The sequence below is a fragment of the Trachinotus anak genome, unplaced genomic scaffold, assembly GCF_046630095.1.
Source record: "Trachinotus anak isolate AG129_WGS33_773 ecotype Australia unplaced genomic scaffold, CSIRO_AGI_Tana_v1 ptg000032l, whole genome shotgun sequence".
Classification (NCBI taxonomy): Eukaryota; Metazoa; Chordata; class Actinopteri; order Carangiformes; family Carangidae; genus Trachinotus; species Trachinotus anak.
The window spans coordinates 24,550,797-24,562,335 of NW_027273883.1; the positions used below are offsets into that span (position 1 = coordinate 24,550,797).

The window sequence follows — 11,539 nt, forward strand, 5'->3', positions numbered from 1 at the left end:
GGTTGAAACACTCCAGAAACCTCCTCCAACCACACTTTCCTGATGTCAGATCAGAGGAGCTGTGTTCAACCATTTCTGTAACTTTCTGAAACTGACAATCCAACATTCACATCCATCTCAGATACTTGTCCTTATTCTTTTTTCTTATTTCTTGATGAAAATTGATCTGCTACTTTTCATGTGCAGTGCAACACTGAATGTCTTCCTATATACATACATTAATAATATCACATCTCCTCTCTCACTATGACGGCTGGCTTTTCACTCCTTATAGTGTGGTCGGACAACACAACCTAAGAACTAGCAGTTTAACCCAAGCCTTATATTTATACATTTAAGTCTAAAGCCCGCTGCCAGTTGTGTCGGTTTCGTATAAAGACTTGGAGCAGGGGATACACCTACAGTCCACCTGCCAACACCTCTAAAGCTCACTAATTAACACATTATATCTTGTTTCTTTAATCTGTACAAAACCCAAACAGCTTGTGGTTTCGGTCAGTCGGTTGGTCGGTCAGTCGGTCAGAGCTAGGCAGGTGGTCAGTGGAAACTCCAGGAAGCTTCTGCTCCTGGACAAGAAATAGTAGGCTACCAAGCATATCACATAACAATGTAGAAATAAAATGACCTTAGAGCAGGGAGAACATGCCTCAGACAGTGTGATGTGGTGCTCTCTGCCTATATTTTAGCTGTAAAGTAAGTAGAGCTGTAGTTCTTGCCTACCTGATCCTAGCCTTTGCCTCTGCTTGTTCTTGCCGGCCTGAGGTTTGAAGAGATTTATAGATTTGTAGACTTTATTTTCTCTGATGGCTTGATTGTTACTGACCATGCCTGATCTAAGTAAAGAGCTTTCTGACTTTCACCTACCTGTCCCTCAAGTCTTGGCAAAGTTCAGTGTCAGAACAGTTTACACAAATCCTCCTCTCTGCGCTTTTCTCTCACTTTCCATCTACCCATTTTTTCATGTTTCTTCTAAAATCTTTCCATCCAACCATTCCAGCATTTCTTTGACACTTCCATCCTAGTATTTCTAGCTTTCACTCCTCCTGTCCTTCCATAATTTCAGCTTGATCACCTCACTCCATCCCTGCAGTGGCACCATTTCACCACAGGTACCAGACCGGCAGAGCAAACAATTCTGCTACACCCTCTTCTTCTACCTATGGATTATTCTACCTGGCAAAAACAAAATAACCAAAAGACACATGCTAGTCTAGAGTTAGATTAACTCTAGTGAAGGTGAACTTGTGTACTTATGTGTGGCATGGTGTTGATATTTAGGCCACCAAGCTGTCAGTTAAAGGAGCTGATGATTTAACAGAGATCAAATTTTCACGCCACCTCTATGATCATGCACAGATCCCTCTTTTTGCTCTGTCTCTTCATGTCTCCTTCACTCTGCTTGCCATCACAGCAGACAACACATAACTAAAGAAGTCATGTTAATGGCAGGGAGCTCTACAGAAGTGCCTGGCCAGCACAGACAACTGAAAGGAAGCTATTTGCTGACAAATGGGATTTGGTGCTGGGCTTGAGCAGCATTAACTGGTGGGTTTTATTGGTTGAAGGAGCACGATATCATGGCGGTTTGCTTCTCTATGTCTCTCTGGCAAAGTGGATGACGTTGCAGGGAGCAAAGGCATTTGGTCACGCAAAGGTGCCGAGCGCTGTTAAACAGATGGCAGGAGACCAGTGAAGAGAGTGGCAATGGACAGCAGATGGAGAAGAGATCATGCAGGAGACCAGAGGAATGCAGTGTATATACACTACACACTGCCAGTACCCTGTCCCTGATCACAACACACATGCACATGATGAGGCTATCCTCTAGTTTTTCATCATGCACAATGTAAATTGTTCTGAGTGGGATTTATATCGGTACATTATACTGTGCATTCTCATAAAAGATGAAGTGAGAACGAAATAGAACAGGTTTTCCTTTTTCTCAGAGCACATAGAGCACAGAAATGAAATGTAAGCACGCACTGTATCCTGGAGACCGACGTCTTCATTCAGGCTATTTAATGCCACATTCATGCCGTTTCCAAAACTGACAATGATGAACTCATCTCAGCTTATGATGATACATCATAAATGTTGCAGCATTAGTAGTTTGAAGGTGAACCAATAGGGGGCAATGTTGTACAATAAAGCAACAGGGCAGAGCATATGGCTGTCATAACTGAGTAACAGTCTGTGCTGCACTGTCCAGGAAAGTGAGGTTCTGCAGAATGTCATCTCCATCTGGTTTCAAGACAATGAGGCACTTAATTCATTTAAACTGGTGGAAATATGTGTAACTTAATTTATTTAGTTTTTTAATCCTGTAATTCTCTCTCTTTTGCCAATTCAGAAAAAAAAACTCTGGAAATGAACCTGAAGCCTGCATTGACATCAGCATCATGTTAACAACAGTAGATTTCAGTAATATTATATAAATTATGTCCAAACAGATCTTAAACACAGCTTTAGTGATCTTTAAGTTTTCTGTTTTCAGAGCACAAAACATCTGAATCACTCAAATGTTCTCAGGCGTCCACCTTGTTTTGTTTTAGTTGTTTAATTGTTCCTGCTTGAATGCGCCTTCTTAAAATACCTTTAAAAAATGTTTTAAATTAACTGGTGAAAACTTGCAGAAGGTTTAGGGATACAAAGAGCAGCAGCCACAGGATAGCTTATACACCTATATTCATTAACACAGAATAAACAGTGATAGTATAATGATGTCATTACAATTACAGATATAGGATGGCTAATACACCTAAATTCATTAACAGAATAAACAGCATAATAGTGTCATTATAATAGCAGATATGTTATTACATATCCAGCAGAGGCATTCACTCTTTTCCTGTTATCCTTCCTAATTATGAATTATTTGCTTAATAATTACTTAAATCCGTCAGTGATGGCGGTGTCTGAAAAATATCTGAAAATAATATCTGCAGTATACCGTACCTAATTCATTATCATATTCATTTAAAAAAAATTACAATTAAAATAAATTTAAAAAAACACACTGCATTGTTCTATTTCACTCTCAGATATCAACAACAGCAAGAGAGACAGAACCCCCTTTCCTAGAAGTGGACAATTTCAGGTAAAAGAGCGTGATGTTGAGGAAAATATGAGTCGAGGGTCTTTGAATGAAAAACACTCATCGTGAGAGCTGCTGGGACAGGATGAGTGAGAATGTAGGAGGGGATGAGGGGGAAGTTATGTGTCTTGAATTAGATACAGCGTACTGCCGATATTCTGTTCAGACGTGTTTTCAGGCATAACATGTTAATGATTGTTAATAATTGTTAATAATTGTTAATGATTATTTAAATTAGACAGTGTTGTGTCTGGAAATAATATCTGCAGTGCACTGTACCTAATTCATTATGCATTCATTTAAAACAGATTTTGTAGAAAGAACAGGCTGCGTGATTCTATTGCACTCTCAGACATCAATAAGCCATGAGGAGAGAGAGGCATAACCCCCTTTTCTAGACGTGCATAATTTCAGGTAAACAAGCGTGATGTTGAGGAAAGTATGAGTGGGGGGTCTTTGAATGAAAAACACCCATCCTGAGAGCTGCTGCTGGGACAGGATGAGTGAGACTGTGGGTGGGGATGTGGGGGCTTTGAAACCACAGTAGGTAGGTAAGAGTCACGGGTTCACCTCCCCCTGCTCTTACAGTATGGACCCAACATCCTGTCTGTCAATATGCACAGAGACACAGCAACACAGAAGAGACAAGCAGGCCCAGTCAGACTCCCGAACGAACCAGCAGCTCCACCGTCTCTGTCAAGGACTCTTCATGTGAGTATTGCAGAGGTAAAGAGCAGCATTTGAAAGTGAGGCGACGTCATATGACAGGATATATAAAGGTCAAAATATGTATTCAGAGCTGAATATCATATCATGATATCAGACAGGCAGAGTCTTCAGATCTTAGAAGCTGGGACGTTAAATTCATGAACTAATAGCACAGTGACAGGAGCTGGTCAACTTATAGCTGTCCTACTGACAGCTGAAAGAAAGAAAGAAACCGGTTACACATGGAACTGTAGCTCTACTGATTTAAATTTTTCCTCTAGCTGAACTTTATTTCTGATCCTTAGAAGATTATACATTATGAATGCATCATAAAAATTGTGAGAAAAGTATTGTTGTGAGAATTTTTTTTTTATAGCCTGAATGAGAGTAACATCTAAGAATCTGTATTTTAAAATCTCCATTTAACCAGACTACATGTCACACTACAAATCATTAAAACCATCTTCATATAAAAATCCTAATCAGGAAATACTTTAAGTAATATACATTATGCTTTGACAAAGTCCTGAGTGAATTTTTGTGCCAGAATCTTTTGTGCAAACCCATGAGACCTCTCTAGTTCTTCATTAATAATCTCAGCCAGTCCTCTCCTCTGTCACTCTGTGTTATTGGAAGAGGAGTGTCAGCCATTACGGGCTTGGCAGCTGCACTGAGCTGCAACACTGATACTCTGTGGGAGTCAGATTATCGTAGAGAATGATGGCGGCTTCAGGGGACTCAGGGAAGGGCCAAAGGGCAAGGCACTAACTCTCTGGCTCTGACATTACCCGGACTAGAAAGAATACAGTAATTCTATAGTGCAATTTGCTCTGGCTGTAAAATAAAAAGCAGAGGTCACATATACAACATGTTCTGTGAGGAACATTAAAAAGATAAAATCCACAAAACAGCTCGGTTCCCATAGGAAGTCGATATTTCCCTCCCTGAGAATATTCTACATATCATGTAAGATTTTAATGAATTTCGACAATATGGATTTCACCGATAAATCCTAATTGAATCACTGGTGATTGGATTATAGAGCAGGCCAAGAGATATTAAAAAATCACTGGCTGTTTTAATGGCCTTTTTACAAGGACCACAAATAAACACAGTTTACATTTTTATATATTTCCACAGTGAAAAGGATCTGTAGAGAAAACGCCATCACCTCTAATGTAAAAATGTGGGGTTTTATGTGTCTTCTAATCTGTCTGCAATTGTTCAGTGTTTTGACAGTGAAAATAGACGCCTGGGTGATATGAAACCGAACGAAAACCACAAGCATGTTGTGTGCAGAAAATGTTCTGCAGCGCTAAGAAAACGAAAATTAGGCTACATGAGCTCTTGGATAGACTGAACGTCTTAGACAAGGAGCCTGCTCTGGGTGTTATCTCTCACATGATGAGCAGAGATCTGGCCCTTTGCTCTCATTTGATTATTAACTCTGGTTTGAAAGACGTGCATGAGTGGGTCAGAAGTGATCCGCTGCAGTGACCAAATGTATTTTAAATGTTTTTGTTCTTCGACTTGTTGACTTATTGACTTTCCTTTTTTAATATTGATTATTTTAAAAGCGTGAATTCCTCCACAGCGATTCAGGCATTTTCATTAAAGCTGTTTTTCAGCGATGTTGACAGAAAACGCGCTGCTCTCTCAGCCTGTGTTCTGTCACTGCCGCAAGCACTTGGGTGGAGGAGACACGTTGTTGTTTTGTTAAAGTCCCAATAGGCGGCGCTGCAGACCTGCACTCCGGACACCAAGTCTCTGCAGCACAGACGCAACTGCAGCAGCTGAAAACTCCTGTCAGCTCTGCTGCAATGAACATTTATGAATTGCATATTTATGTTAAAAACGAGAGTTTTCCGCCAGTCGCTTTGTCATTCATATAAATTATCAGGTTATTCGGGAAAGTCACTAAACATGTGTCGATTTGACATTTCAAAGGAGAAATATCAGTAGAGCCTTTCACCGTTGATTTAAATAAGGCGAAATATTTGACTTTAAATTTAGGCTGTAATCAACGAGCTTTTCGGTGACTTAGCTCTGGATGAAAAAACTGACAAACAGCCTCCGTTTTTTCATCATGCGTAAAGACGCTTCCCCGTTGATGCAGCACAAAGAGACTTTAACTATTATCCTGGCTGTCAAAAGTCTTAATTACCTTACACCTAAATCTGTGGCCAGAAACAAACCACAGTCTATAAAGAGCAGTCTAATTAATTTCTCATTAAATTAATTCTTAAAAAGATGGGGAAAATATAAGCACTATCCATACATATGATACATGAGAAAATGAGGAAGATTTTTTTTTAATTTGCTTTTAAATAAATGAGTTTTCCTGGTTGAGGTTGATCTGAATTCATCAATATAGTCCCTCAGTATAGTGGATAATTTTACTGCACGCAATTAATCAAATACAATAAAATGTCAGTTCATTTTTGGAGAATATATTCTATGATACGTGTTGTAGACTAATGCATCTATTTAATTGTAATTAACTGTTCAGACAACCTGTGCGAAGTTTTCATCACGATGAGATGAGTCCGTTTTATTCACTTGCTTTTACACAATTTAAAGAAAAATATCAAACTGTGCAGAAGAAGAAAGAGCAGCTCATTGTCTTCAGATTTCAAGTGGCTTCATCTGTCTACTTTATATTTGTTCACCATGCTGCCGATATCGGGATGTTTGCATCTCTGTCACAAACCTCAGAATTTTTTACTCTTACCACAATGAAATGCAACGATTTAATGTGGTGGCTCTTGCATGTGCCCTCCATTCTAGCAAATGGGGTGAGTGGTTTTCAAAAATCTTGTAAGCGGCTCGAGTATCCAAAAGCACGTTTTCAAAAGCGTGGAGTTGGAGGAAAAAATGATCAGGGTTTCCTCCTGCGCTTCCAGTCATGTCTCCAAAGGAAGGTAGGCCTATCAAACTTGGCTGTATGGTATGAGAGGTGTCAGTGGAGGCAGGTTGAACTGTACACGCTTCTCTACTATGGTCTGGAACCCTAGTTGCTATCCAAACACAAATAAACAGAGGAGGAACATTGGAGTTAATGATAGAGGACGGGGGGTGGAGGCGTGTCGGAGGGCGGGCTGAGCACTCCAGAGCCCCGAAGCCCTGAAAAGTGAAGGACCGGAGCGCATTACGCACACTTCAAGCCCGAGCTCCGGAGGAGACTCCCACGCTGCCGCTGTCTCTCCTCCAAACTTCTGCGTCTCTTTCCACAACTTGTCACATCTCTGCAAAGGTCCGAGACATCAGGGTTGGCTGCATGGCTACATGAAAGTTTCATGGACTTGGAACTTGGAAAACTTTTAGCGGCGCTTTATTGGAACTCGTCGCCTCTATAGTTACTGTGGATTACTGACATACCGCAGGACCTTTGGCAGCTATTTATTGGGGGTAAGATTGTGTTTGGCAGGGTATATGCCAGTCTTTTGCAGGAAGGGAACCAACCTCACTCAGAGCATTTGTTGTAACTTTCTATCTGAAGAGAAGGCTGCACTTTTACGCTTTGAGCTACAAGCCACTGATCTGAAATTGTCTGTAAAAAAAAAAAAAAAAAAAAAAAAAGTCAACTTTTCATGGAGAGAAACTAAATCAATTGATGTTTCTGAGGGTGATTATTGCTTCGTGATAATCGCCAGTCTGAGGTCAGGGTTCACCCATGTTTTGACATCGCTGGTCTCTGTCCACAACACCTAACAACGCTGAAACAAGTAGTGGCCTTCGCGTTTGTAGACTTGTCACGACCTATAGAAATGTAAAACCTTCTGCCAAAGAGGGGATTTAAAGAACAAGACGAGGCACTGGGGCTGCCGACAGAGTCTTAATGAAGTCCAGAGGTTTTTGAGGGGAGAACAGGTTGAACCAAGTTGTACAGATGGACAAAGAACAACAAGTGTCTGTATGGTGACTTCTGTTGCAAAATTACACTTCACCATAAAGGCTACCGTCTGTAAAAGGGAAAGCAGCGTAGAGACAGCGATAAGAGTCCGTCTGTGAAGCAAATAGAACGACCTGACTTACACTTACAGCTTGCATGTAAGCAGGACTTTCACTCTGCACGTCTCCCTGAGTGTGAATAATGCTCTAAACTACACTAAGTTTCAGGTTCGGTGGCCTTTGTGAAACATTATGTTAAAATGTGATTTGGTCTGATCAGTCAGAAACGATTCCAATCTTATTATTTCATAAGCCAAAAAGAGAAAAACATAGATTTTCCCTTCAAAATCTAAAGGTCAGCTCGCTGCTGCACCGCTGGCTCTCTGCCAGTCCCGCTTTCACCATCCGGAGTCTTGAACTTACACGGTGGATTTTTTTTCTGTGTGGGAAAACATAACTTGTCATCCCCACAAACATGGAACCTGTTCCTCTCATTCCTCGCACTGTCAGCTCACCTTATGTGTCCCACATTGTGGAGATAGACAGTTTCTGCTTGGCTTTAACGCGAACACTGCTCTGGTGAATGTAGGTTAAAATGCCCTCAGGTTATTTGCTACCATGTTCTCCTGCCCAGGGGAAACAAAAACATGCAGCGAGAAATAAAACAGACCTAAAAAGCAAAATATTAGTGCCTATAAAATTTGCTGGCTACTACCCGCAACCATAAAAATAAAAAGCACATGTATTTCCAGCAAAGATTAAAGTAACTTTCTTGTGGTTAATAGGCACCATTTGTGCGTTTTGCTCTGACTCATGTTCATGCACTCAATAACATATTTGATCTGTGCTGGCAATATTTAAAACTTCTACAAATCTACACACAGAGCACTTGTTTTGCATTGTGAAACATCAACTACAGCCACAAATAGCAACGTGTCTTCTCTAATTAGGCTACCGTGTATGAGCTTTTGTGTTTAATTCAGAGCGAAGTAAATGTGTGATTTACAGTGTTTTATTTTTCTCCCACTTCATTTAGTTACAGTTTCGAGGACTGGTGTATTTTATGAAATAGCTGTGGATGCATCTCTGATTTTAAGGAAACAGCTCCGCTTTTGCTATAATGCACGAAATGTGTTTTTTACGCATAATTGTCAGTAAAGGACGAGACTGCTGCAGCTTTACACGTTGTTCAGTTTATTCACACAATTAGCTCCATGCTTTGTGCAAGTTTTTTTAAAATTAAATTAATTATTTAATTTGAGCCTTAGTCTGGAAACAGATTCTTCATATGTGATTATTAAATTACTGGAGAAATTTGATACAAAATCTAGAGGTTAGACAAATAGTTGTTGATAGGCAAACAGGTGCTTTTTACTGTATCATGATCACTAACTGAGGGTCACACTTTCCCTGCCTTTGTAAGCACATAATTACTGGCTCTAATGTGGCACTTACACACAACACTCATCTTTTTCTCCCCAGGGTTTTCACCGTGTCCTCTGCAGAGGTCTGAGTCGAGATGGGGAGCAAAGCCCTGCACGCTCCGATCCCCCTGCACCCGGCGCTCCAGCTCACAAACTACTCCTTCCTGCAGGCCGTCAACACTTTCCCAGCTGACCAGCTGCAGGGACTGTACGGCCTCAGCGCGGTGCAAACTATGCACATGAACCACTGGACTCTTGGTTACCCGCACATTCAAGGACTGAGGTCGACGATCACAGAGATGGCAGCCGCCCAGGGTCTGGTCGACCCCAGGATTCCCTTCCCAGCGATACCCTTCTCAGCCGCGGCGCAGCTCTTCCATCCGAAACAAGCCGCCGTTGCGCACGGCGTCCCCTCGCTTCACAAGGACAGGCCGAGGTTTGACTTCGCCAACCTGGCCCTCGCTGCCACTCAGGAAGACCCGCCGAAAGCTGCGGATTTGGCGAAGTTGGCATCGGGACTAGGGGGAACCATCTCCGAGCTGAGCAAGCTGTCCCCGGAAAGAAAACCCACCCGGGGCAGGCTCCCGTCCAAAACTAAAAAGGAATTTATTTGCAAGTTCTGCGGCAGGCATTTCACTAAGTCCTACAACCTCCTCATCCACGAGAGGACCCACACAGACGAGCGGCCCTATACCTGTGATATTTGCCACAAGGCCTTCCGAAGACAGGACCATCTCAGAGACCACAGGTAGGACACATTCACGGGTCATGCATTAATTACTCACTGGGTCGGGGCGGGGAGGAGGGGGGGGGGGGGTCTAAAATGCCAGCAGCAATCCTGAGTTTAAATACAAACATATGTATTTCTCTAAATTACCTCTTCAACTGGTAATTAAAAACATGCTCTTCATTTTAAAGATAGAGACAGACCTGCTCCCGGAGCTTTCTCCATGAGGGCGCTAAAGCACTTTAATGCATAACGTTGGACACACAACTTGCGCAGTTGAGATTTTTCGCCCTGTGACTCTGGGGTTTGTAAAAGCTACAAGCAAATCCATGCATGAGCAGACATTTGATTAAGTGCGATTTCTGTTTTACAGATACATCCACTCCAAGGAAAAACCATTCAAATGTCAAGAATGTGGGAAAGGATTCTGTCAGTCTCGAACTCTAGCCGTCCATAAAACCTTACATATGCAGGTAAGCTGAAAATATTAACAGTCACCATGATGTTATCCTCACCAAACTGTCTTACGTTAGGATCATAATTCACCTACTCTGCACGGTCCACTGCATGCATGGGGATGTTAATGAGTCTCACAAAACGATTGCGCTTGGGCAATGATCAAATTTAAACAAAAATGTGAGTCAGAAATACACATACAAGCTATATAAAAATAATTGTGTAAATCAGTCTGAGTTATAACTACAATAGTGGATTTAATTATTTTAGTTCTACACAATTAAAGGGAATAATTCTTTGCTTGCTTTAAATCTAAACAGGAGTCTCCCCACAAATGCCCCACATGCGGAAGAACCTTTAATCAAAGAAGTAACCTGAAAACTCACCTTCTCACCCATACAGACATCAAGCCCTACAGCTGTGGCCGCTGCGGAAAGGTGTTTCGGCGCAACTGTGACTTGCGACGGCACAGTTTGACGCACAGCCCACATCAGGACTACTAGCCTGGACAGACTAACAAAATAACAATGGACAAAACGCAGGAAGACAAGTCAGAGACTTCTTCTACTTCTTCTTCCTCCTCTTCTTTTTTTCTTTTTTTTTCTCATTTTTTTCTTTTTTTTTTTCCTTTTTTTTTTTGTTCAAAGACAATCTCCAAATCAGGACACGTTTACTGCAGCACATTGTAGAGTGGAATTTTGGTTGCACCTCAAGTGGGACAGCAGCGGAGCCATGGCCACGTCCAGCTTTCAAACCACCTGTAAATATCAAGACCATGTACATAATGTTGTTTTTTATTTTCTTTTCTGACCTTGAAATTATAAAGTTGTCAAAAACAGTCATAAGTTTAAAGTATGTTAAATTGTATTTTAGAAATAAATATTTCCATGATACATTTGCATTTGTTCTGTTTTTATTTCTGTTTTTACTGCCTTGAAACATGAGACACCATGTTACAGCCCAAAAGCAATATTTAGATTAAGCCATTTACCATGGCCATTAAGTTAATAGTCTATATGTTTACAGCCAGTAGGCCGCGGGAGCTTAATGTGGCTGCAGTGTTGGGCTTTTTATAGTAGACCAGTAGTTATCAGTTAACAGGGAGCATGAATGACAAGTCTTTAGCAGTTTAAGTCTTTCGGACCAGAAAATGAATTAATAAGGAAACAGACTGATCATCGATTTTAAGAATTTAAAAGATTTTTTAAAATAAAAATGATGATCATATAATTATTATCT

The 11,539-nt window shown here is 41.1% G+C and overlaps 1 protein-coding gene across 3 annotated transcripts; it reads left to right on the forward strand.

The window, feature by feature from the left end:
* Window positions 1-6,955: 6,955 nt before the first annotated feature.
* Window positions 6,956-11,193, forward strand: osr2 (odd-skipped related transciption factor 2). 3 transcript variants are annotated; one of them, XM_071470371.1, is made up of 4 exons: window positions 6,956-7,210; window positions 9,176-9,865; window positions 10,218-10,317; window positions 10,703-11,193. In XM_071470371.1, exons 2-4 carry the CDS (start codon window positions 9,213-9,215, stop codon window positions 10,775-10,777), a joined length of 828 nt encoding a protein of 275 aa, XP_071326472.1. In that variant the 5' UTR covers window positions 6,956-7,210; window positions 9,176-9,212; the 3' UTR covers window positions 10,778-11,193. The 3 variants fall into 3 exon arrangements, with proteins under 3 accessions (XP_071326472.1, XP_071326470.1, XP_071326471.1); XM_071470369.1 differs by having other exon boundaries at window positions 6,959-7,210; window positions 10,621-11,193; XM_071470370.1 differs by having other exon boundaries at window positions 6,966-7,055; window positions 10,621-10,936.
* Window positions 11,194-11,539: the final 346 nt, after the last annotated feature.

What these genes read in the sequence shown, in the direction of transcription:
- osr2 (XM_071470369.1), top strand. Translation starts at nt 9,213, where the DNA reads ATGGGGAGCAAAGCCCTGCACGCTCCGATCCCCCTGCACCCGGCGCTC. An exon ending in GACCATCTCAGAGACCACAG is followed by an intron (nt 9,866 to 10,217) that starts GTAGGACACATT and finishes TCTGTTTTACAG; the next exon opens with ATACATCCACTCCAAGGAAA. An exon ending in ATAAAACCTTACATATGCAG is followed by an intron (nt 10,318 to 10,620) that starts GTAAGCTGAAAA and finishes AAATCTAAACAG; the next exon opens with GAGTCTCCCCACAAATGCCC.